Source organism: Scomber scombrus, chromosome 18 (assembly GCF_963691925.1).
Source record: "Scomber scombrus chromosome 18, fScoSco1.1, whole genome shotgun sequence".
NCBI lineage: Eukaryota > Metazoa > Chordata > Actinopteri > Scombriformes > Scombridae > Scomber > Scomber scombrus.
This window is the reverse complement of record NC_084987.1, coordinates 19610702-19637949: the sequence shown is the minus strand read 5'-3', so window position 1 is coordinate 19637949 and position 27248 is coordinate 19610702. Positions and strand designations below refer to the sequence as shown.

At 41.8% G+C, this 27248-nt stretch overlaps 1 protein-coding gene across 1 annotated transcript in view; it reads right to left on the bottom strand.

The window, feature by feature from the left end:
- myo15aa (myosin XVAa) overlaps nt 1–15536 on the bottom strand; it is a 31924-nt gene extending 16388 nt beyond the window's left edge. The window contains exons 1-32 of the mRNA XM_062439331.1: nt 15454–15536; nt 15095–15158; nt 14783–14892; nt 14218–14292; nt 12373–12463; nt 12013–12018; nt 11641–11744; nt 11484–11547; nt 11283–11396; nt 10998–11159; nt 10575–10688; nt 8087–8145; nt 7642–7765; nt 7332–7427; nt 7106–7237; nt 6866–6991; nt 6524–6601; nt 6232–6389; nt 6028–6073; nt 5785–5909; nt 5090–5207; nt 4815–4990; nt 4398–4482; nt 4133–4186; nt 3952–4033; nt 3314–3450; nt 2582–2677; nt 2053–2288; nt 1763–1953; nt 1289–1361; nt 845–1036; nt 597–712 (exon numbers count right to left, since the gene is read on the bottom strand). Coding sequence (XP_062295315.1) covers nt 597–712; nt 845–1036; nt 1289–1361; nt 1763–1953; nt 2053–2288; nt 2582–2677; nt 3314–3450; nt 3952–4033; nt 4133–4186; nt 4398–4482; nt 4815–4990; nt 5090–5207; nt 5785–5909; nt 6028–6073; nt 6232–6389; nt 6524–6601; nt 6866–6991; nt 7106–7237; nt 7332–7427; nt 7642–7765; nt 8087–8145; nt 10575–10688; nt 10998–11159; nt 11283–11396; nt 11484–11547; nt 11641–11744; nt 12013–12018; nt 12373–12463; nt 14218–14292; nt 14783–14892; nt 15095–15158; nt 15454–15536 — 3487 coding nt within the window. The remainder of the gene's footprint in view (nt 1–596; nt 713–844; nt 1037–1288; nt 1362–1762; nt 1954–2052; nt 2289–2581; nt 2678–3313; nt 3451–3951; nt 4034–4132; nt 4187–4397; nt 4483–4814; nt 4991–5089; nt 5208–5784; nt 5910–6027; nt 6074–6231; nt 6390–6523; nt 6602–6865; nt 6992–7105; nt 7238–7331; nt 7428–7641; nt 7766–8086; nt 8146–10574; nt 10689–10997; nt 11160–11282; nt 11397–11483; nt 11548–11640; nt 11745–12012; nt 12019–12372; nt 12464–14217; nt 14293–14782; nt 14893–15094; nt 15159–15453) is intronic.
- Between the last annotated feature and the right edge of the window lie 11712 nt (nt 15537–27248).

The window sequence follows — 27248 nt, the reverse complement described above, 5'->3', positions numbered from 1 at the left end:
AGCAGAGTGCCTTCAAACATGTTGCACTTCACCCTCTGTGCTTTTAGTAACTAGAAATCATAATTATCTAAATAAAAGCAGCAGAATAGCTTTTCTGGTTTTGCATCAGGACATCTGCAGATAACCAGATATAGTCTAATAATGGAGAAAATATTGGGTAATGAAGATGGAGCATACTATCATATATTCCTGATACAACAAATGATTGCATATTGAAGGGTTTATACATATTTTGGCCAATGGAATTCCCTTACTTTTCCATCACTTTTCCCTGATTTTAAACCAATTTTCATGACCAAACATTCTGTAATCTAATAATAATAATTTTCAAAAATGTTAGGACTGAGCAATAATTCAATACCATTATTAGTGTAGGCACATTGTAATTATGTGGTCATATCATTTTATCATTTTATAAACTTTGCTGCCCAAATCAAAAGGGGTAGGGTTACAAATGATTATAAATTGTACATGAAGAATGAGTGTGTCCAAACTTGACTAGGTGTGCGCGCGCGCGCGTGTGTGTGTGTGTGTGTGTGTGTGTGTGTGTGTGTGTGTGTGTGTGTGTGTTTGTGTGTGTGTGTGTGTGTGTGTACCATGGCTGTAGTAACCGTCAGAGTCAGGCACACTGTAGGCTGGTCTGCTGCCGCTGCTGAGAAGAAAGGCAGGAGGAATCTCCTCATCTGAGTCAAAGCCACTGCCAAACAAAGCACTGAGAGAGGAGAGGAGAGGAGAATTGTCTGTTTTGTAATTATATGAAAAGTAATATCTGTATTTCTAATATTTATTAATGCATGTTCTGTGCTGTATGTGGTGACAGTGTGTGTGCTCTTTGTGTACTGACAGGCTGGCATTAGCTCGGACTTTAGAAGGATTGTTGGTGCTGATGATGAAGTAGCTCTTCTGCTTTGGGAAGTCAGTCGGAAGCTCCAGGTCTGCTATCAGGTCCATCACATAGTCATGACCTGCTAACTCCACCCACTGGCCGTGCTCCTTCATCAGAACTGAACTCCCCCTCCACCAGTCAGACACTCCCCTGCAAAACCACACACTTCACACACCAGCCTATACCTGTTCTTATTGTCGTCAAAGTTTTCTGTACTGTACAACAAAGTTTGATCTTTTGCAGTAAAATATCATGAAGCTAAGAGTTTACATTGACATTAGGATTACAAATATAACAGAGATAATTCATGTTGAATAAAAATTGGACATACCACTAGACAGAAGTGTCTGAACAAAACCTTTAGCTGAAAAACAACTCTGAATGAGTGTATGGTATTAGCACCTGTGTCGCAGAACGTCTCCTGCTAAATCCTCTCCACTGGTCCATGAATGGACCGGACACAGGAATGATCCTCCTACAGAGAGAGATGAAGATCAGCAAACATCTTCACCTATTTCTTTTCATTGTGGATTTGAAATCACATCAAATACTGAATGTTAAAGGGCAAAACACACTAAATTGTGCAACTCACACACAGAGAGCCATGAAGTTCCATCACCTGATCCTGACTGGCAATAAATAATCAATGATCATCGGCTGTAACTGATCCTACTCAATAAAAGTGACGCCAACAGTGCCTGAGTGCTTTTCTTTGAGGTATGTGTTTAATGTAACTGTTGTATGTTTGTTTTTTTTGTTGCGATATGAAAGCAAAGTAAATTTTCTGAAGATTTTTGACATTATTGATTTGTTGTTTAGTTTTCATAGTGAGCAGCTTAAAGTGGTGTGACATCATTGTCATGTTCTGTGTCTTACCATCAAAACAGTGCACATGCAACACCATGTTAGCTTTTTTCCTGCTGACTGTCCACTCCAGCAGTGACAGCGGATAGGTGCGTGCAGTCTCAGGGGCGGAGCCTGAACCTATCTGCATCTTCTGATTGGCTTGGATGAGTCTGTGCTGCAGCAGCGCTTGGCAACCGGCGGGGGCGTGGTCAGATACAAATCTGTAGAGTATGGCAAAATGAGGCTACCCCCCATTGCATGTTTTTGTATAAAAAATGTCATTATGATTCTGTACTTGTCTGTAAGAGGTGATTTCTTACTTCAGCAGATATTTGTCCATTTTGGGCGATGGGGCAAAGCTGCAGACACAAGCCAGCAGCAGCAGCCAGCCTCTCTCAGCATTGTCAGTGTTCACGTTCCTCCACACCTGGTTGACAACCTGAGCCAGGATTTCATCCCGTATCCCTGGAGACAACAAGCCCCTTTGGATGATGTAATTCCCAAACATGTTTTCCTGCGCTCCGTTCAAGTGAGGGTCCCCCATGAATCGTAGTACCTGACATAAACAGAAGGAAAGCAAAAACCACCATAATTAAGTCGTTAGATGTTGTCCTTTGAAAAAGTTGTTTAAAAAGTCCTTAAAGGAACAGTGTGTAGGATTAAGTGGCATCTAGTGGTGAGTTTGCAAACTGCAAACAACTGTATACCCCTCCCCCCACCTTCCCCCTTCAAGCCTGTAGGAGAACCTATGGTGGCCACGAAACTCACACATACACACTGAAAGAATATATACTCCAGATCCATGGGTATATGAAGATTAGGAGAAGAGTTTATACAAGGTCATACTACCATGATGAAAAGCTCCACGGCCTCCTCTCTTAGGTCCTCTTCTACGCGGGTCAGAGGTGACTCCAGAGGGGCCATCAACATCCCAAACTTTGGTTCCTGTGGTGACAAAAGACTAACTTTTTTTTTTGGGGAAGCACACTAAATTCAACACATCTTACATGAATACTACATGATTTTGAAGAAAAATCCACTTTAGGTTGCTTTAGCAGCCCTCCCTCACTTCTTACCAAAAGAATAGATCATTTTAAAAATCCAAAAAGATCCCTTAAAATAAAAATGAAATGACTCTGTGGTTCTTGTTAGGTGTCATGTAATGCTGGCCTACCAACAGTGTCAGAATAAACTCTCAGTGGATGTACATTGCCACCTCTTGGACTGGACTGCACACTAAAAACTTTGGTCTGGAGTTTCACGGTCCAGCAATTCATCAATTTAAGGAAAAACCAAAACCATTAGCTACTACATAAGTTAAAGAATAAGTCCAAGTCCAACAAGAACAACATGAAGCTGCTGTTTCTGATCCCCTTTAGTGCTGTTAGTGCTGTGATTTTATAATAATTGGTCAATCCAATGACACAAGTGTCATTTGTGTCCTAATTAACCAGTTTCACTCTGGTAGTGACTTCAGCGGATACGTAACATTTTTACAGGACAGTTAAATAACCACACACAAAAGAAAAATATAAAGTGATGCTGGCTGTAACACTGTAATTATATTGATATACATCTGACCCTGAAGTAGATCTGTACAAAGCGGTAGAATGGGTAATTGTTGATGTCCAGAGGTAGAGTGAGTTGATATGAGGAGGATTCCTGGATATGTGGAGCCTGAAGCAGAGCCAAGCAGTCTGAGTGCAGCTCCCTCCTGACTGCAGACAGAGCGAGAGAGGGAGGGGGAGAGAGAGAGAGAGAGAGAGAGAGAGAGACAGAGAGAGAGAGAGAGAGAGAGAGAGAGAGAGAGAGAGAGAGAGAGAGAGAGAGAGAGAGAGAGAGAGAGAGAGAGAGAGAGAAGAGGGTAAGCAGCAAGTAAACAAACAGCACGGGAGGAATCGTTATAAGTATGTTGCAGCATGAAAACTATCAAAAACTAGAGTTAATCAACTACAAATATTACTTTTTATTGGTAAGCTGACTAGACATGCAATCGGTGTTATTTTGCACTATATGGTTTATTTATTATCTGAAGCAGTTCCTGTCCAACTCTGTCTTTACCACGCAAATCATTTCTTGAGTTGATACTGTCAGTGCCGATGAGAGGAGACACATTTAAAGAACTGAACATCATTAGGCTTATGAATAATGTGTATTTACACCATGTGATGAACACTAATGGGGAAGAGAGACAGACAGATGGACAGACATCTACACACCTCCTGCTGCCTGCAATAAAGCACCCAGCTCTGCAGGGATCACTAAGTGGGTGACATTCACCACCTCCCTCTTGGTCAGCTCCTGAAAAAGTAACTGTTTTTAATTTATCTGCAAAGTGACAGTGAACAATTTTGAAAATTATGTTAGTTTTGAAAAAGCAATTCAAAACCTCCATCTCACCATCTCTCTCCTCCTTCTGTCCTCCTCAGATTTCCTTCGAGCTTCAAACTTCATCTGCAAACAGATCACAAAAATCCCACACTGAATATTTTCTGTTCAAAACAGAAAAATAAATTCAAAAGTACAAAACTGGAACAAATCTAAAATGTGCAATGTTTACAGATTTTGTTAGACAGCATGTGCATGAGTGATATACATGGGCATCATCAAGTTGTACCCTCTAAATAGGAGAGACATATCATGTTTTAAAGCAGACTTCATGTACCTTGATGTATCGCTTGCGGCTGACATACATGTGGACGAGGGAGCGGAACCGCACCAGACTCTCCCTCATTTTCACGTAGCGCTTCCTAGAGGACAGAATGGACATTAAGTTTTAATCTTGCTGTTAAAACATGTATTATACCCAACAGAATCTGACTGCATTTTTATCAATCTGTCCATGTTCAAATCACTAATCAACACTCACCTTTTCAGAACTGCTTTTAATGTGTGATTAATGATTTGTGTCATATGTGTTGTTTTCTGTGCAATATGTTTTTAGCTTGTAAAGTGTCTTTGAGTGCCTTAAAAAAGCACTGTATAAATAGAATGTACCATCATTTATTTTGAATGCATTTCACAATACATATCAGCTGTTTGTTATGCATGTGTAAGGTAGCCAAAGAAGCTGACGGTGCACCTTGTGAGGAAACCTCGGCACTGAGCCTGCAGCCCTATGATCTTTTTACGAAAGGCAACAAAACGTTTCCTGACGAAGAACATGCGGGTGTGACGCTGCAGGGTGAGAGCGGCAAGATCGCGGCAGCGCTCCCGTTTACACTCCAGCAGCTGGTAGATGTCCTCCTTCAGAAACAACTGTCATACACACAAACACACACACGTGTCACATTCCTATGCAGTCCAAAAAAATGATAATAAAAAAATGAAAATGATACCACATAAATCAAACCTCACCTTTGTAACTCCAACGTGGTAGGCTCCTGGAGTGAGAGGGCACAGTTTACTGAGCATTATCACACAGTTCTCTCCATTTGCAGCTGGAAGCTCTCGAATCCCCACTAAGGACTTATATCTGAGGATGACACATTCACATGTATGCATGCATGTATATTTATTTATATATATATATATATATATATATATATATATATATATATATATATTTATAAATATATATTTATATATATATTTATAAATATATATTTATATATATATATATATTTATAAATATATATTTATATATATATTTATAAATATATATTTATATATATATTTATATTTGGATTTCTGTTCATAAAGGCTGCTGCAGCCTGTGGAGCTCTTTTTTTGTGTCTTCCCAGAAATGTTGACTTCCAATGATACCTAATGCTTCTCCTATTTGCTCCGAACAAATAGCTGATGCTTCTGCAGGTAAAGTAAACCAACCAATCAATGTTTTCATTATATTTCCAGGTATATAAAATCTATAGTAATTATCCCTCTGCACAACTACAAGGTGATAAAACTAGTATGTTGATGGACTTAGAATGAGTGCATTTAACCTTCATTATAAACATGATGCAAGTAAATGGAGGGATACTTTTTATTGCCAAAAAGAGGCACCAAAATTGCTTACCACCACCCATTGATTAAATGATTAAATATGTTACCTGAACAGGAAGACGTAGAATGGCATTCTGACAGGATATCCCTCTCTGCGGATCCTGATGGTCTCTAGGACACCAGAGTGTCGCAGCTGGCTGCTGACCAGGTCGTCCTCAAACACACCTGGTTGCTAAAACACAATGTATACGTATGCTCAAAAATCAATGAATACCCTTGTCTACAGCATGCTTCATGCATGCAAATGATCAGTGTTAATGTCAGAAATACTGAATGTTTGAAAAAGATACCTTCATATTATTTGGCTTAATGCAGCGAACAAAAAAAGGGTTGCACCTGACATGGAAGAATAAAAGTAAAACAAGTGTTGTCAGGTTATTTTTGTATTTCAATGCTACTAATTGCCAGGAAATTGTGCTTGTTTATGGATCACAATCGTGTACTATCAATTATTATATCAAGTAAATATCTTCATTTCTCTCTCTCTATTTCACCTCTCCATCTTCTCCACTAGCTCGAGCAGAGACTGTTGGAACTTGTTGCTGACGGTGGGAGCTTGGTATTTTCGGGTGACTGTGCTGCTCTTCCTCATGTGACCTCCTCTCTGCTGACCCATGACCTCTGCATGAACCATGAAGAGGTTTGACACCATCTGGACACACACAAATAAGAAACATCTGTTCACACACAGCATTCACACATTTTATGTTGTTTATGCGATTAAGATTAGGATTTAGAATTTAGGATTAAAAGTGACGTGAAATGAAGATGCTCCTCTCCTCTCACCTTGTTCTTGCTCTGAATGAACAGGTCCAGGACATCCTGTCGGACCTGGTCGTAGTTTTTATCAAGGAACTTGTAAACCTGAATCGATGACATCACAAATTATTGGAAAAATCTCTCAGGGATCAGCAGGTTTCATGAGGGTGATTAGCATGTGTAGATCAAAAGTGTCACATACTCTACTTTTCATCAATATATTCTCTTTTAAAACATCCAAAACTCTCAACAGATCAAATACGATCAAAGACAAATATGGATGCCAGCCAATCAAATCCATTTCATTGCCAAGTGGCTGGCCAATAGCAGATTTTGTCAACTGAGATGAGCCAATGAGGAGCTGTGTACCTGATAGGTGACCCTGCCAGCAAAGTGCTTGATGGTGAACTCTGGGAGGGGCATCTTTGGCTTCAGATACAATGGGTTGTTGCCATGGTGATAGTGACACTTTTGGAGAAAAGTGTGGTCCGTCGCCTGGCAACAAAACAGAAAACAGCAGACTCTAAATGACGTGCAATCATCGTATCTGTCTGTTTGACAGATATGTAAGTGTGTTCATGTTTAAGTTTCCTCTTTCCCCTCCTCCACCTGTGGGAAACAGCTCTGGTCATCCAGAATCCTCAGTATCCCATGAGGCTTAGCGGCGATGAGGTCGATGCAGGGCTGGTTGTCACTGAATGGGATGTCCTGCCAGGAAATCTGTTCCCTGCTGTACTCCTCCTGAGTAGTGATCACACACAATACAATGTGAGGAGTGTGTATGTGTGTATGCCAGTTATTGAGTGTAACCCCCGCAGGTGTGACGTCGACTCACCTGTTCTTCCCTGAATACGATCCTGTTGAAGAAGAACTGCAGGTATTCGTTTGCATAATTAATGCAAAGCTGCTCAAAGCTGTTGAAGGCCAGATCCTGTTGTTCCCACACACACACACACACACACACACACACACACACACACACACACACACACACACACACACACACACACACACACACACACACACAGGGCTGGTGATTCTTTACATCTTATCTACTCTACTAAAGAGTGATTATTCTGGAGTCTGTCTCTCTACTGTGCAACACAAGAAAGTGACAGAGAGTCGATAAGAGAAAACGGGTTTACCTCAAATCCGTAAATGTCCAGGATGGAGATGGAGAGAGTGTGTTGGCGAGGGTACACCTGAGCATTGATCCTCTCTGTTAACCAGTGGAAGAGCAGTGAGTACAGGATCTTGGCAACAGCATCTCTGGAGGACAAAGATTAGTGTGTAAAAGACAGATGTAGGATAGAAATATTGGATGGAAGAACTTACAGACAACACTTTCTTGTTAAATAACAATGGGACCGTCATTACAGATTAAGAAGGGAATAGGACACACAAACATTTTTATATCATTAGTATTTGCTGTTTGGATTTAAGTTCATGTCGAACAAATACTTTGATTGGGAACATAATGTCTGATGCAGTGGTATTTTCCTATCAGGTTTCCATGGTATAATCTGAGCCATACAACTGGAGGAAACATAATGTTTTTTCATGTGTATTGGGTATGTAAGTGTCTCACACCTGGCATCTACAGCACTTTCCACAGTCAATGGAGTGTAGATCTTGTCCTTCATTGTCTCCTGTGCAGAATAGATAAGAGGACAGTCATTTATGCAACACATTTGATGTGGAGGAGCTAACTGGGTGAATAATTTCAGCAGCATGGCACTTACTTAATTAACTGAAGCAGCTCAAGGACATTTTAAGAGTTTGTTTTTAGAGTTGCTATGCATATTACATATATGCATATTACAAGTGTTTTATTGCTTAATGTTTAAATTTGAATATTTAAACCCCCACGCAGGTGTTTTCACTTATGTTGCCTGATTGGATCTCTTCTCAAGACTGTATGTGTGCAGACTGATCGACTTATCACGTTAACGATGACGTTCAAGTGTCCAAGTAAGACATGACAGTGAGCCAGCATACACAATACCAGGGCTCTGAAACTAAAGGAGGTAAATGGAATTTAGACATCATACATTTTATTAATTAAACCTGTGCGTGTTTTATTATTATGACTTGTTAGTGTATATAGTTTGGTGACATAGATAAGATTCCCAACCCATAGCTTCATCGATCTCCAATGGTCTTATCAGCCAGAGTAATTAAAAACATGTGTGGGTGTGCAGGTTCCTTAAATGCTGTATTTCTTGGGGTTTTTTGGGGGTTTTTTTTGTAAACCTTTAAAAGGATTAAAATAGTCCTGTGTAATGTAACTGGACACAATGACTGCTGTGTTTGGGGCTCGATTATAAAATGTATACACTACACTAAAGTGGCAAATCTCAACATGGTGCAGCTTCGCTTATTTTGTCCTCACTACACCCCACCTTCTCTCATCTGCTTCACTGCTTTCATTTCCACTCTACACCACTGTCTTCTTCTCTGCTTCCTCCCTAACTTTCTACTTTACTCTCTTACTGTGTGGGACTCACCTCCAATCAGATAAAGAATGCTTTGAGACTTGAGACTTTATCTTGCATCAATGCACTTCACACATGAACACACTTACACAGACACACACACACACAAAAAAAACAAAACAAAAACAACAGCACGCACGCCTCATCCAGCCAAAGGAAATGAAAGGGCAAGGCTGACTCCTCTCTTGTTACATATAAGAACCACATTTGTAATTAGAAATTCAATTAAACAAAAGGCTCTTTGCATAGAGTATGTGCACGTGGATGACATACCCTGTGCCATGATTAGATTTACTTTAAGTGCATTCCTCCTGTTTCCCTCTCTCCATCTCATCTCATCATCCTCACTCCTTGTCATAAGCATCCAAAACCCATCAGGAGAAGTGGATCTGTTCATTCTGCTCTTCTTTTAAAATGGACAGAAAAGCAAGACGTTGCTCAATCAAAGACTGGGATATGAGAGAATATAGCTTGGCAAAGGATTACCAAGAGGAGAATTTCGGGAACCGAAAGATTTTTTTTCCACTTTCCAGGATTTCTACTTTGTCAGCTGCTGATGTAAATTAAGCAACAAAGAAAGTTGTGGGCTCTAGTGGGCTGAGAACTTTAACACTCATTTGGTTGAAAACATTGATTGATTGATTTTATGACTTATTCCTGGAGATTAGTTCCTATTTTGCTTGCATGCTGGAGTTGGTATGGATGGAAAGCACCTGAATCAAAGGAGTACAATGCTGCAATTCATTTTATTCATCTGCTCGAACAGAATCTGCACAAACAGAAATGGATTCTCAAAAACAAATAGATTTGACTCAACATCTCCCCGCGGCAGCATATGTTAGATCAGGAAGGACACGGTGCAAAAGAAGGTAAAACTTGTACGTACTAAATATTCAACTACTTTTGTATTAATTAACTAGGTTAATGTATTCATGCTTCAGTTACTCTGTCAGCAATACTGAATCTTGATATTTGATAGGAAACCTCTAAATGTCACTTTTTATTAAAGCCCATAATTATTACTGTACGTTCAAGTGTTCAAGACTAGGGAGCCTTTTTTATCCTATGTATGTGACCATGATATCCAAGGGTCCTTTGAAGTTTTCAAATGGCCTGTTCTTGAAAACATACCATTAGAAAAATATACCATTAGACATACCATTAGAAAAATGTGTAAAATATTGATTTTCTGGGGTATTGTCAAATTTGAATTTGGACTAGGTAAGGCTTCATACTGTGATCCATTTGTGTTTTCCAGCTAATAAATCCCTGTTATAGGCATCTGCAGGCATCTGTTTGCAAAAAACCTTCAGGCAGAAATAAAAACCTTCTACTTCAGTGTGCTCAAAAGTCTATTACTCAATGCCAGTAGCACTTAGAATGACTCTGCCTGTTTGGGAAAATGCTTGAGTGTTACCTTTCAAAAGAGACAAAAACCATGTGTGTACTCCAATGATTACAGCTTTCGATTTACTTTGGGTATGCCTTGGATAGGCATTTTAGGTTAATTTTACAGGATAAGGTGCTGATATAGATGCTGAGATATTATTACACATGCATATGGAACACAGTTTGATACTGACCATGACTTTGTAGGTGATGGCTTTCTGTAGTCCCTCTGGAGAGATCTGCAGCAGCTCTGCCACCACTCTGATCTCCTGAGCGCTAACCACTGACGCCACCTCCTGGCCATCAGTCTGTAGTGCAGCGGGGAAAGAAAAAGTAGAAAAATACTGATCTGTTGCATTTGATTAGAATAATTGTCTTCTAATTAAGTGATCTTATGCATTTTTTTTGTTCATGGTCATTATGAACTAATTTTCACAGTGAGGTTTAGTTGATTATATTTCATATTAAGTCCCTTAACATAGCTGTCTTATGACATGTTTGTATGAAACTTCAGATACAAGCATTACCCTCTAAATGTTGTGTTGAAGGATTTGAGAGAAAAATTCTTCTTCTTCTTTTTTTTTAAACAGATATAAAGAAAGATAAGAGAGCATTACCTCATATCTCTGAAAGTAGACATTGCCCAGGTGCAGTATGGAAGACAGAACTCTAAAGATGGCTGACTGGTCATCAGGGGTGAAGTGGAGGATCTCCATGGCAGCACGAAGACGCAGGAAGTCCTCTGCATCATTCTTTCCTGTTATCCCACAATCCCCTCCCTATATGGAAAGAGAGAAAATGCCCTAAATGTGTTTCAAAATCAACATTTCCGAGATAAATCTTTCCCACAAATATTAACACCCTGAGGAGAATTTCCTGATTATTCTGCACTGTCTTCATACTTGGTTGAGGTAATAGTACGTCTCTGCCTCTTGTAGATAGAAAGCCTGCCTTTGCTGCGAGGGGAGACCTGCCAGCATCTCGTAGAAGATATGATAGTTCCTCTCATCTTTGGCCTGTAGGGGTAACACACATTTACCTCGACATGTCCAAGTACAGAAAAGTGCAAAGTTTCATCTTGCATATGTGCCTGCTTGTGCCACCTGGAAGACAATGCGGGACTTTTCCAACAGGTACTGAGAGGTTATGGCACCGCTAATCACACCACTGAACAGAGGGAAGAAACACAAATGCAAGATTAGTTAAATTAAAGAGACAGGAACAGAGACTGAAACCTTTGTGCATTTATTTCATACTCACTCCTCCAGAAAGACTTCAATGTATTTCCCGAAGCGACTGGAATTATCATTCCGTACAGTTTTGGCATTTCCAAAAGATTCCAGCAGAGGAGCTGCCTCAAGTATCTACCAGACATTCAAACACAAAGTAAAGAGATTAGAGATTAAACATTAGCTAAAGTAGACCATTATTCCTGGTCAGACAGGTAGTTTGAAGTGATGCTAGAGATTTTATGAAGCAAATCTAAGAAAAACAGATTCACAATAAAACACAAGATCTCTAATGAATATTGTCACACACCACAGCAAAACACAGCAACATGCTATTCTTATGGCTCTATGTGAAGATTACTTGTAAAATGTAAAGCACAAGGCATGCAGGGAATTCCACTACCTCAATCTGTACCCAAGGAGAGCCAGCAGAGATACACCGACATAGAAAAAAAGACACAGAGACATTAATCATCCTTCAAGGCAGGTGTGTGTGTGTGTGTGTGTGTGTGTGTGTGTGTGTGTGTGTGTGTGTGTGTGTGTGTGTGTGTGTGTGTTACTATCACGCTGTTCTACTGACTCCCTCCAAACTACCGTACCTTTCCTTGTGTTTAATGCAGTGTGCTTGCAAGTATCCAAATCTGCTGGCAGCAGTTTTTGCGTGTCAGGATGTCTGTGTGTGTGTGTGTGTGTGTGTGTGTGTGTGTGTGTGTGTGTGTGTGTGTGTGTGTGTATGTGTGTGTGTGTGTGTGTGTGTGTGTACCTGTTGCGCAAGATTGCATTTGTGATGTATTGCTGCTAGATAGCGAAGGACTAGTTTGGTGGCCTCTGTTTTCCCAGACCCGCTCTCTCCACTGAAACACAGTAACAAAGATAACATCCATCAATATGACTCAGTAATGGAAACAATATATATGATGATTTGTCCAAGTCCTTTGGTGACTGAATGAGGTCACAGCTTTTATATTTACATGTTAGATGGAAATTGTGAAAATTGGCACCTAATAAAATGCACTTTTTGTAACTGCCCTGTGAAAATTATGTATCTCCAAACTATCAAGTGTTCATCAGTTCATGAGTTTTTTCAACTCTGACTATTCATTTTTCAGTAATCCAAAGGGTTTACAATGCTTTTGTCTGTTTGTTCATTTGTCTCACCTAAGTGGGGTGACAGTGGCAGTGACGTTTTGAATTGGTATAGTACAATTTTATGTGCAAACAGCCAAACAAAGACATTTAAAATAGCATTTCAGACATTAGTTATAAGTTCAGTTTCAAGAATGCTGTTAATTACTGCTCTTTTTTTTTAGCTGTTCAAACTAAAGTGAACAGAAAACATCCACATCTCAAAATCAGAACTTGACAGGTGGTTTATGCTGGATCAAACATTGTAAAGAATAAAGAAGAAGAGCTTTTTTGGGATCTCCTCATGACAAAATTAGTATTCTTTAATGGTCCTTAGTCCAAAATGCGGGATGAACTTTTTTCAATATGCACACCGGACTGAAAAAGTCTAATTAGCTAAAAGATAAAGTAGTGGAAAATCCACTTCTTCTAATAGCAAAGTGGAGGCTCCAAATTGAGAACATTATCCGCAGTCTGAGCACCACTAAGCCCAGCTTTTAATAATCACTTAGAGTCCATTATTTGATCCTTCTCACCTTCCTAGATGTGCTAGTGGAGTCTTTGCCTTAATTGGCTAGGTGATGTGAGACCAGGCTAATCTTGCATTAGGTAGGGACTCAATTCCACTTTTACGTTAAACCACCTGAAACGGTCACACACACACGCACCACTGCCAACAGCTTAATGCTAAATACCATCATTATGTGAGCTTGCCTAAAAGGGGGGGCAGAGGTGTGTATGTAGGGACACTGGCACCTTGACCACATTCCAGCATAAGGTTTCAACTGACAGGCTGGTTAGCTAAAAACTGGGCCATTATTGGTCACTGTACACCAGACCTCAGTTACCCCTTAACACGCACTCACTCACGCACACATGCTCCGAAACATAATCTGCTTCTGGCCCAGACCTGGCTGGGCTTTCCTTACAGGTGTCTCCTTCCGAACACGGCTTGAGTGTTTTGGGTGTGTGTGAGCGTGTGCATGTGTGGATGTGTGGATGTGTTTGTGTATTTCATATGATTGCTGTTGGTCATTTCTAAAAGTACACATCTGTGTGTAAGCATGTAGATATACTCTGTATGTGTGCTTTTTCATATTTGAATGCAGTTACTGTGTATGTTTGCTGTCTCTTAGTATATGTGTGTGTTTTGAGAATGAACAGGGAGACACTCATGAATTTACAAACACTAATCCAAGTGGAGACGGAAACCTGACTGTCCAAGAAGCTTCATGGACACTGTATACATCAAGTTTAAGCCGTTACATAACCTAGGAACATTTTTAATGATGTACAAAATGCACATATCATGCTGCACTGTGCAATATTTTCATGTTAAGAAACATCTTTGTATCAATCCATATCAGGTGTAATGTATGATTCACGGTAAGGAAAATTTGCAGGCACATATGAAGTGGTGAATGGAATTTAAAGAGTGAAAGCCAGGCTGAAATCTATGTGGACTTTGATGTTAGCCTCTTACCTGATTATTATGACCTGGTTGTGTTTGGCATCCATCATTTTGGAATAAGCAGCATTTGCTATGGCAAACAAATGCCTGAAGGAGAAGAAGTAATTGCATCAGACATCTGAGTAAATGAAAGCACTTAACTCAAACTATAGTAGTCTTCCTCACTTCTTAAAATCCTGTCCTCGCTAAACTGTTTTTTTATTTTCTTTATTCCCCTCATCTTCCCTTCCTACATAATTCTTTCCTTCCTTGATTTCTTAACTTATAATTTGTCAGCTTTCTTTATGCGTTTAATTTTTTTTCTTCCCCTCTACATTCTTCTCATATTGTCTGTCTTTTGATTTTCTTAAATTTTCTCTAATCAATCAACTTTTTTTTTGTTAAACCAAACAAAGAGCTTCAGAATTGAACATGACAATTACAAATTGCTTGTAATGATGAAACTGAATAAACAAAATCTATTCTGTTGTATTTGAAATATGATGTGCTGACATTCAAACTTGCTGTCTGTAACTGCTTTTGCTATCCTTTGATAACAGGGATTTATGATCACAATATGAAAGTGAACATGACTTACGGAGGGTGCTCTCCCAGAGCATGACCCTTGTACATCAGCACCATGTCTGTCCCATAGATGTTATACATCTTATATGGGTTCACAGAAACCAGAATACTACCTATGTATGTCTGAAAGAAAACAAGGAATGAAGAGTGAGAGAAGAAGAGAAAGAAATTGAAAAAGAGAAGCTGAGAGATGAAGAGATACGTTTGTAAAATCAACACACAAACTCAAAACAAACAAATCTAGGTTCAAGACATTTTCAAAGGTTTAATGGTTGTGTGTAGGTGGTTACTATCTGCTGGACACAAGCTTTACAAAGACACTTACATAAATAATCTCCCTTTCAAACCTTCTCCTCAGGTTCAGCAGAACAGCCTCTTCATGCATCTCCCTAGACAAAGCAATAAGACAAAATATTTAAGGATATAACAGAACTTCTTCACTCAACCACCCAAAACATGTTTGCATGTTAGCCCTGTCACAGATTCAAAACTGGCCTTTCTTCAAAAAGCATTTTACCCATCCCTTCGATCATAGTCATGTCTCACACCACTACAACAATCCTCTTCCCAGTCACTAAAACTCATCCAGAATCTTGTAACCCATCATGTCTTTGAGGTTTTTGGTGTGCAAGACATCACACTGAGCACATAGTATATGCAGTAGTATTTTTTATTTTTACTTACTCTAGCTGTGTCATATCTTCCACTCCATCTTCCTCACGTTGCTCCCGCTGAGCGACAGTGGGCAAGCTTCTGATTGAGTACATCTAAAATACATACACACACACAGAGGGATGAAGACATGCATGTACATAGACCTGCTCTTCGTGCTTAAATACATGCACACATTCACTCACTTGAAAATATTTATTTTCTCTCTTTTTGATTCTAATGTGGACTTTGCCCTTCTCTTACCAAAGAAATGTGTTTTATCTTGTTTACTCATTGTGCCAATCACCCATTGTGATAATATATTGTTATTTTAAACATCATCAACATAGAATTAAGATACCAGAATAACCTGCTCTCTGATTATTCATCTCCTACTGAAAATCTGCTACTATCAGGTTTTTATCATAGTATTACACGTTACACTGTAATATTACATCATAAATATAAGCATGTTTACAGTATAGTGCCAAACCTTTTCTATTTCACCTGCATGAAATGTGAGCTGTCATATAATTCAAGAACTGTTTTTACCTTGTCAAACCATTGCCCTTGTGGTTCCCCCTCCCTGCTGAGATTCCACTCCCCTTGTTCATGCCCCACGTATCCCTGTCCCATCAGGCTGTGGGGGTCCAGCAGCTCCCCTTCTCTATACATGGACCACTTATTGAGGTTCTGCACTGTCCCATGAGGTAGAACCCTCTCCGCACCCCACACATCCGTATCTTGCTGCAAACCTAAAGCATCAACTCCAGGGCCATGTGCCCAGTGCTGTTCAGGGCCAGATCCCTGGACCTGGGGTGACACTACAGCGTATGAGGAGGGTAGGCGATAAGAGGCCCCCCTGAGGTGAGGGTTTTGCAGGGCACCAGAGAGATTAAGTGAGCGGGGTTCTGGTGTGCTAGGGGCACCTAGCCTTGTCATGATATTACCATCTGGGAGACAATAGTTTGCCCCTCTAAGGTTTGGATTTTTTGACAAAGCATTAGACAGGTCAATTGATTGGGGTGCAGAAGCAGGCTGGGCATGGGTCATCAAAGTTCCATCTGGCAAACGGTAAGTGGCTGATTTGAGGTTCTGGTTGCGGAGAGCGTTGGACAGGTCGACAGAGCCTGACTTGTTGGCATCAGCAGAACCAGGTTGCTTGAATAGTGACGTGTTTGGGAGTCTGTAAGAGGAACCACGGATGTTGGTGTTTAGCAAGGCACCAGAGAGGGCAGGCCCTGAGGAGGTAGAGGTGGGAGCTTGGGTCTGGTTATGTGAAAACAATGATGAACCATCTGGGAGCTGAAACTTTGCGTTCCGCAAGTTAGCATTCATCAAGGCACTAGATAGTCCTGGGGATGATACTGCACCCTCAGGATTCTGTGTCTCCTCTACTGGACGTGTTAGAATTGAACCATCTGGTAATCGATAAGAGGCGGTACGAACATTAGCATTGAGAAGAGCAGAGGAGAGCACAGAAGAGGAGGTTGTGACAGGCTCGGGTACTGGATCATTTTTTGTAACCAAAGTTCCATCTGGCAGTCTGTATGTAGCCTTACGTACATTAGCATTGAGGAGAGCAGAGGAGAGCACAGGGGTGGAAGTTGTGACAGGTTCGGGTACTGGCTCATTTCTTGTAATCAAAGTTCCATCTGGCAGCCTGTATGTGGCCTTACGTACATTGGGGTTCAGCAGTGCAGAGGAAAGCATCGGTGAGGAAGGGGATGGAGCAGGTGTGGGCTCTGTCCTAGTTACTAGACTACCATCAGGCAAACGATATGTGGCCTGTCGCAAACTGGGATTGAGCAAAGCAGAGGAAAGGGGTGATTGACCTGAGGAAGGTTCTGCAGGTTCAGTTCTAGTGACCAATGAACCATCAGGTAGTCGAAAGGTAGCCTGACGTAGACTTGGGTTCTGCAGGGCATTGGAGAGCACAGAGGGTGACAGCCTCCCACCACCACTAACACCACTTCCGCCATTAGTGGTAACTGGGGGCTCAACAGGGATCTGGGACATTGTCAAAGTGCCACTCGGAAGTCTGATCATGGATCCCTGGATTTTAGAGGTCTGCAGTCCACCAGAGACAAGTGGTGAGGTACCTCTGATAGTCCCCTGTTGTGGTGTGGTGGAGGGAGGAGCAGGAGAGGCATGGGACATGGGGGAGAGGTGTCGCTGAAGGGGTGAGGCAAAGGAAGCCTTACGAAGCTGGGAGTTAAGCATAGCAGAGGACAAATGGGGGGAGGAGGGAACATAGGGGGCAAGAGGGGTCGCTGCATTAGGCGGTGAAAGAACATTTGTATAGACGTTGGCATTGCGTAGTAGTGGAGATGAGTAGGAGGCACTGCGCAGGTGGGAGTTCTGCATTAAAGCATTGGATAGACCAATAGTGGCATTTAGGTTCATCTCCTGGCTTGCTTGTGCATCAGCTAATTGCTCCCCATCCCCACCATGTATGGAGGAAGGGCCTCTTTGTAAAGGTGTGGGGTTGCTAACATTCTGCAGATAAGGGTTTTGAGGCATGTGTCCTAGATAAGGTGATGAGGATGCAGTTGGAGGAAGGTTTTGGGGGTAGAATTCATACTGTCTTTGAGGGGTTGAGGGTTTCTGTAAAGGAGAAGAGTAACCAGTGGTAGGATAAGGAAGAGGAGAGGGAGGAAAGGGAACCTGAGGGTGCGGTAAAGCATTTGTAAGCATTGGCGATGGGCCTGGCTCCATCATTGTGTAGCCATGCTGGAATATATTCTGAGATGGTGGGAAGGGAACACCAGGGGAAAGACTATGGTGAGCTACTTGAGGTTGAAAAGATGTTGGCCCTAGACTCTGGGGACTCATAGCCCTGTGGGTCAAGGGAGAGGGTGGGTGAGATAGATTGTGCATGGGATAGGCTGAATGGGAGGGCTGAATGGGAGGGCCACGCTGCAGTGCTTGTGGAGATTGAGGTCTACTTTGCAGCCTACGCACTAATGGTTGGGGAGAAAGAGGGCCACTCTGTTTCAATGAAGATGGTGGAGAGACAGGGGGCCCCAGAGGAGGCGCTCTAAATGACTGTCTAGATGGAAGAGAAGGCTGATTTCTGGGCATACGGACTAATGGCTGCCCCCTACCTACAGGTCTGTGGAAGCCCCCTTGGGGTGTACCAATTCGCTTTGAGTCCCTTAACCCTGTTGGTTGGGAGCCTGTCCTGGCTAGCATGGGGGCTCCAGCTACACCCCCCATCTGTCCTGGGGGAGGTGCTTGGCCACTATGGATAGAGGATCTGAATGGGGCTACATGTTGAGTGACAGGAGGTCCATGTCTACTGCGTCTCTGTAAATATGGGTTAGCTGGGGAGGGTTTTACAGCCCCCATGGGCACATGACTTCGAACTCCAGCACCACCCCTCAGCCGGCGAGTTGAGGATCGGGTGGGAAGAGGGCGACTGGTGATATGGGATGGGGAAGGAGAAGGAGGATGACGAGGGGAGGTGGGGCGAAAGGTTTGAGGGGGAGATTGGGCTCTCTCAGGTAGAGGAGGGCTCCTTCTTTGTGGGGATGGTAGGGGAGGAGACGGGGAATGCCTCATCTTGGATGTTTGTTTTCTGCCTTTGAACAAATGAGGTCTGGTAGGTGGCAGAGGCACTGCCTCTGGAGGGGGTTTCTGCCTGAAAGAGAGTCTTGGAGAAGGTGGCGGGCTTGCTCTCTTCCTCAGTGATGACCTGGGTGAAGCTACGGGGCTAGAAAGTGGGGATTGGGGTCGGACAGTTGATGGAGCCCTGCGCAACCCAATTCTCCCCCTTCCTCTTGCTAGAGATGGCTGAGCTCTAACTGACATCCCTTTCCTGTGGTATGTGGGAGAAGCAGGTGGGCTGGGCGGTCTCCGCCTGCCAGGGGGGGAAGCTGGCCTTTGACCTTCCATTGAGACTCGCTGGGTAAGCCGTCTTCTATGTAAGTGAGGGGAAATGTAGGTGTCTGGCTGGATGCCTGATTGGAACTCCATATGATGTGGTGGGAGGTGAGGTGAAGGAGGTGCCATTGCCCTAGTTGATCCTGGCCTTAGTGATAGTTGTGGGGATGGAAGGGGACTCATTCGTCGTACTGGCCTTGGTGAGGCCACTGGTGAATGCATCATCGGAAGCATCGGTGGTTGTATTGGTATTGGTGGCATCATTGGTGACATTTGCCCCATCCGGAACATATGCAGGTCTTGGGGAAGTAAAGGATGGTATATTTGGGAGGCAAATTGTTGTGGTAGGGGAGATGGGGGCAAATGACTGGGGGAAAGAGAGAAAGGAGGCTGATTAGGCTGAGGGACAGGGAAGTTTTCCTGTTGAATAATCCCAGCTGTTGGCGAGGGGGCTTGTATTGGAAGAATGGGGGATTGTTGTTGGTTCATGACAGTGGGGTAGTGGGGCTGTGCAGGAAGGTATGTGGGAAGGGCCTGCTCATATTGTATATCTGACAACATAGCAATATTATTGAGGGCAAGAGCTGGGGAGGAAGAAGTAAACACTGGGGTGGAGGGATGAGAATGATGATGAGGAGGAGGTGGCAGGGTTTCCACCTCTAGTTTGTCCTTTCCAAATAGCCTAACCTGGGGCCTGGGGACTCTGAACTGCTCCGCAAAAGACAGCTCATCAAGAGGGTAAGAGAATTGCTCCTGTCCATGTAGCTGTACTGTCTCAGCTGGACCCAGCCCAGCATCAATATAGAAATGTTGCTGGTATGGGCTATAAATAGCAACAGGGTCTGTATATCCCAGCACTGGGTCATTGTATAGCCCTGGAACAACATCGTAACCGCCAGTCATTATGCCAAATGGGTCTGACATTCCATAGTTATAACCCATATTGGGGTCAAAGTAATCTCCATACAGCTCAGGGTCAAATGGATCATAGAAACCATCCATTGCATTACCATAGTAACCATATGGCTCTGCCTCCATTGCATACAGCATTCCATCTTCACCATAGTAATATTCCAACCCTTCATCGCCATAGTAATCTTCATACTCATCATCACAATAGCCGTATGGGTAACTGTAGTAATCCATGTCATCATCATAGTAAAACTCATCATCCTCATAAAAGTTGCCCTCATCATCATAGTAACCATATTCATCTTCCCACTCATCATCATCATAGTAATCCATTTCCTCTCCATAAGGGTAATTGGTCTGGGGACGTCTCAGGAAGCCTCTAGGTCTCCAACTGTCATGGTATTCTTCCTCATATCCATACTCATCATCATCATACTCATAGGCCTCATTGTAATATTGTGTTTCTCTCCCTCTAATGTTTCTGTTAGCAAATGACAGGCGTTTTCGCTCATGTCCTCCAGCCCGTACTCCCAGCTGACCTTGACCCTTAGAAGTTAGGAACCTCCCTGTCAACCAGTTAGATGCTGCAGCTATCCTTCCTAACATCCAGCCTTTTGTCTTGAAATTTGATCCTGCTTTCTCTTTCCCAAACATGCCTTTGAACTTCCCTCCCAGTCCCTTTGCCTGTGTTGCCATTTTCCCCTTCCCCCCTAAACTAGATAGATTGAAGGCAGGCAGACCTGGCTTTTTGTCAGTGGAAAGTGATTGAGCCCCGATCCCAGAAAAAAGCTTGGTGGTGCCTAGGAGTGGTTTACCACCAGCAGTTGGCTTCTTTTTCTTGGAGAAGCGAATGAATAGACGGGAGGTGCTCTTAAGGTTTCTCTTTGGTTTTGTTTTCTCTAGCTGCTGTTGTTTAGAAGGCATGCTAAAAAGAGAAGATTTCCCTGTGAGGCCTGAGAACATTTTGGAGGCTCCTTTGAGGTGACTCTTGGCATCTGGCTTCTGCACTTTTGGTGCTGCTGCACTCTTCTTCTGTCCCTCTGCTGCAAAGCCCATCATTGCCTTGGAGGCTCCTTTGATGTTGACATCACTCATCTTTTTCAGGTTAACTGCACCCATCCCTTTCTTCATCGGCTTCCCCTTGTCTTCCTCCTTCTTAAAACCCTTCACAACCATGGCCTTAGATGCACCTTTCAGAGCTGCTTTCCCTTTCCCTTTCCCTTTTCCTTTCATGGGTACTCCATCACCCTCTTCTTCAGTCTTCACCTCCACCTCCTCTTCTTCTTCCTCTGACCCCTCCTCTGACTCACTGACAGGTTTCTTTCCTTTTCCTTTTTTCCCATCATCCTTTCCCTTCCCCTTAGCTGGGTCTTCCACTTTTTTCCCCCCTTTCTTGTCATCCTTTCCTTCCTTCTTGGGCTCCTCTGCCCTGCCTTTATTGGCAGTTGATTTTGTGTCACCTCTTTTAGGTGGCATGATGTCTCCTGCCTCAAATCATTCTAAACAAGGGGAAGGACAAGAATCCAAAATGTGCTAAAGCAGGCCAGTAACAATGTCAGTGTTGGTTTGTACTCTTGAGAAGAAGAGTCCAAATAGTAGCAACATCCTGCCATTGCCAATTTCTTTCACGTCTTTCTCCTTTTTCGTTCATCTGATCCGTCTCTGTGACACTCCAGAAACGCACAATGAAGAACACTCCCAAGTAAGTTGTTCTGTAATGCACACTGAGACAGACACAAACCACAGTACTTCAAAACACGATCTGGAGTAATGGAGTCGGAATCTCAGCCATCAGTGCTCGCTCGCATTACAGTATGTCTTCAAGCCTCTACAAAAGAGCTGTTTTCTCTGCGTGTGTAAAAAGAGACGGAAACGTATCTAGGGGTTTTGAATTTAAAAAATTCTGATACTCCTTGAATTCAAAATAGTATGTGAGAATAATTTTACTGATTGCAATGTCTTTCTGTTTTACCCACTTGTTGCCTCTCGCTCCCTGAGTATTTCAATGAAGTCCTTAAAAATGTAGCATCCAGCATTGCAAAAATATTTGTAAATTTCTGGTCTTGTTCCTCTCCATAGGTTTTTTGTAAGTAACTTCCCAGGGTCACACGATGAATAAAAGACCCTGCTATCCCAGTGACAGAGTCTGTGTAGTCCTTTGTGTGTCTCGCATTGTTACTGCGTCCTGTGAGTCCGGCAGTGAATCCTCATCTTGGCCGCTGCACCAACTTTGGCAGGATGTCCCCCCAACAAGGAGAGCTGATGTGCGTGCGTTGGTGTGAGTCTCAGCGTTCAGGGGTGTCCTCCTCTTTGTCTGAGTATGTGTGTTGCATTTGTCGTTGTATCCTCCCACATCCACGTCAGCTTGCCTTTGTGACCTCCTGCAACCTTCTGCATCTCTCTTTGGTTACTGCGACTGCATTCATGCCGTTTATCTCAACTTGAGGCCTCGTCATATAGTCAGCGCATGTGTGTCCAGATATAAGCGTATGGATTGTATCTGTGTGTGTGTGTGTGTGCGCATCAGAGTGATTGTATCCCCAGTTATAGTTGCAAAGGGCACCTTAATATACCAGCTATACTGCCTCAGGTAATCCTATCTGCAGGCTCCCTTCTGAATGAATAATGCAGGTTGGCTGAGCTGTTGCTAAACTGTGTCTGAGAGGCAAAGCCACGCAGAGCCAAAACACACACACACCAGCTGAGAGTGATGTAAAATGCTCACTCACACATTCAACAGTATATGCACGCATTTATGGTAATATGTACGTTTGATGAAGGAACATACAATTTAGGGCTTCACACTGTGAACTTAACATGGGTTATTCCATAATGCAAGGATTTAAGATAAATTATTAGCTGAATCTATTGTTTAATTCAGTGCTGCACCCCAGCTAACTGAAGCTATTCATTTACAACTTTTCACTCAACTGACCACCTAAAACTGAAACCACCAGGTAGATATTGCAGATATTAGAGCTCTGTCTGATTCAGAGCTCAAAAAAGCAAATACTTATAGTCATTTGGTTCATCTTGATATTATCATGATACTCTAAATGCTGAGAGTTTTTCATAGCAACATATTGGCAATTTGATAATTTCAAAAAGCTGGAAAAGCACTACTCAATAAGCACAACTTGGCAACTGACTGACAAAATTAGAAATATGAAGGGTGTATTAGAAAAAAGATGTTTAACATTATGATTATATTATGCATAAAGTAAAAGGGCATGTATCAGCTTGTCCACTCTTGTAAGTAGACACCTTAGGTGCCTTGCTACTTCTTGTTATTGTAGTAGTATAAGGTACAAGTTAAATATATGTGTCTATCTAAATGATGTAGCTATATTTTGAAAAAATATGCATATGTAGACTTTTTTCAACCAGCTTATTTAACATGCTTTTTCTTTTTCTTTTACTAGTTTCATGTTGCTTTAAGTTTTATGTTAGGATTACTTCTATATCGTGTTTTGTTGAAATTGGAATCAGACTGTATGAAAACATATTTGAAAAGTAAAGTATACTTAAAAAACAGATAATCAACTGCTGCTGGTAGCCTCAACTTTATGGTACAGATATGACAATTCAAAAACAATCCTGTCCATTGAAATCAAATATATAGCAGAAAATGATAAAAGAAATACTAATCTGCTATACCTGGACCCAATTTAAACAAACAAACACACACACAAAAAGACATGCCTGCCCACTCATTAGAAGTGTGAGTGGAGTTATGGGTGTGAAGTGTGATGGCGTTACATAAATGCTCTGATGTTAATTCAGTGCAGATGGTCTGATGATAGTTCATTGATGATGGTCTGATGTTAATTCATTGATGACGGGCTGATATTCCAGGAGGTCATCTCAGTGGCAGATATGAATGTTTAATGACTGCCCTGTGTTCTGCCTACACAGCATGGATAAAACATTCATTGCAGGCTGCTCTAAATATATCACAAAGGGTCAACCCCACCCTGGCCTGATCCCCAACCGATATATAATACATACAGGCTAGCGTCAGGGGTTAACAGCCAGACACCATAGAGCAGATGGATGTTTGGGGGCAAACAGCAAATGAAAAAAGAAAAAAAGAAAATGTTTTGGCTATTGCGAGAAAAAGATGCAAATATATAATCTTTTAACATACAGTAGTTTAATATAATAATAAGGTTTTGCATTTTAAAAATCATCAGTAAAGATTTAAAATGTATGTATCCATTTGAAACTATGGATTATTTATTTTAATTTATCAAAAAGAGAGAAAAAAAAGATATTGATCAGTTATGTCAGTTACAGTTAACAGGTCCACCTCTACATTTTCTTTCTGCTAATAGAAGTTGGAAGGACTAACAGTCTTGACCTAAGATAGGATCTAAATTCTGTATCATATGTCCTAAGGGGCAGTGACCATGACAAAACTCTAAACTGTCTGCAGGCTGCACAGCAATAACAACAAGAGCAGATGCTGGTATCATCTATCTACCGACTGAGATAAGAGGAGTGGAGTGGGAGGGGGGGTGGGCACGGAGGAAAAGTTCAAAAGTTCCTTCCCGCTCATCAGATACACACACAGCGAAGGTTGTTGGTCACCAAACAGGTAAAGAGACACACACAGAGATCTATTTGATATGTGTGATATGAATCTGCTGTCTGGCTGATGTGCTCTGTTGACTGAGTGAACTGGTAATGAATAGAGAGCAGATGACAGAGATGTAGGAGGTGGGGAAAGAGGAGAGGGAGCTGGGCAGGGGTAAAGAGGGAGAGTTACATCAATGAACTGCAGATTACACACAGAAAACTGACAGAGGGAGAGGAACAGTGAGGGAGATTGCTAGAAGAAATGAGAACTGAAACGACAGCGCTAGAAAAATGAGGAGAAACAGAGGATGGAGAGAGGTGAGAGAGAGAGAGAGAGAGAGAGTGATACGGAGGGACGACTGGCAGCAAGTCATTGAGTGAGCAATGAAGGGTCTGAAGAAAGTCTTGTCATCTGCGTGCCAATCGCTGACAACAAGCTTTCAGCAGACGCAGTCAACGACACGCAACTAATAAAGGAGATCACCTGAGCATAGCATAGCCAACAGGCTCATTTAATGCCTATGACCACACACATACACACACACACACACACACACACACACACACACACACACACACACACACACACACACACACACACACACACACACACACACACACACACACAAGGAGGCAGGCATGTCTCATAATGGAGACTACATGTGATCACTGAATGCAGGATTTACTGTGAATCATCTAGAGAGAGAGGTACTACAGTATCTAGAGATTGACAGCTACACACACACACACACACACACACAAAATGCCAAAATGCTTGTAACATACCATTCGCCCAATTAGAAACACACATACTCACATAGACAGACACACACACAAATTCACACCTTCATAATTAATTGCCAAAAACAGCAGCCTGAGCCAGCTATGTAATCTGTGACCTGTGACAGCTATGATGATTATCCAGTAGACTATAAGGATCACAGCACCCAGACAATATTTGGTTGACATTACTGTTCCTGAAAAGGTTTTTTTTTATGATTGAGCGACAGACTGAAAAGAGGAGTGACAGCAGGAGCGGGTGATGTTCTTTTCAGACCGAGGAGGTGAGACGGGAGGATGAGGGGGTTGGCCTCAGGTTTCCTGTAAGCCTTTAAGCCCCATTCAAGTCTTTTAACCTTCGCTGCAAGATTACCCAGCGACTTGACAATGCAGAGACGCCGGCGGCTGCTTAAACTGTGGAGACCTGCCTCAGACGGTCAAACACCAACACTTGGCTGAGCCCACTTCCATAAATAGATATAAAAATAACATACTCTGTTTGACCTTAATGTATTTGTTATAAGTGAATTAAAAGCTTAGTGGCAATTTCAGACTTAAATACAAAGACATGGGCATTTGTATTTTACATGGACTGCTCAAAAATAAGTGCAAGAAAACTACTAGAATCTACTGGAACAATTTCTATTCAACAAGAAGCATTGTGGCTCTTGTTGCTGTTTCACCGAATGACCTTTTATAACCATAATAACAATCAAAATATTTTCTGGTCAATGAGTATTCTTAAAACTAATGCCAGTCAGTCCACCTGGTGTCAGCACAGAGCCGTCTGACACATTGCAGCTGAGTTTATATATGGAAAGTATAGTGCTCCTATAATTAATGCAATTTTTGGGGATTTTTCAGCACTACTCTGTTTAATTAAGTTCTCATGAATTTTACTTATCAAGTGTTTTTCATCACATAAACTGGAAGAAAATATTATTTATTATTTCGGTTAATCACGACTGGTGATGAGTCTGTGTATTTTGGGAAAAGGGACAATGTGTTTGCTTATGGCTTCAGAGACCTATAGGTGCTGATTTACAGATTGTGTACACATGGCAAAATATCTTCTGAGTTTGTGATTATTATTTTCTGAAGTTGGCACCGCTGATGTACAGATTCTATGTATTTAACTTTCCCTTTATTTATCATACCAAGTGGTTGTAAATGTTAATTTACATATTTTTATGTTAATTTTGTCTGTTTGTGATGTGAAGCACTTGTGCATGTAATTTATTTTGTTGTAAAACATTATTATTATTATTAGAAGAAGTAGTAGTAGTGTTATTAGTTTTATTATTATTAACTGCAAATGATGTGTGCAGTGGTAACAGATCTGTGCAGTTCAATTCAGTAGATTGATTCCTCTTAGCTTCTCTCTTAGCAAATAAAAGTGATAACAACATAAATATTTTAACACCTGACAACATTAACTAACTTCCCGTTCTCCTGTTTCCACACAGGATACATCACTGCCAGTACAGACCCACCACAAGATAAATCAAGCAGATCAAATATACAGCTCCGAGTAAAGCTGGACTGCACAGACATTGTGACAGTTTAATCTTTAATGAGACACATTTTATACCATATCCTCTCTATGTAATATATACATACCTTAACTGTTCTGGTTAGTGACAGTGGTCAATATTTAGAGCCTTTTTGTAAAT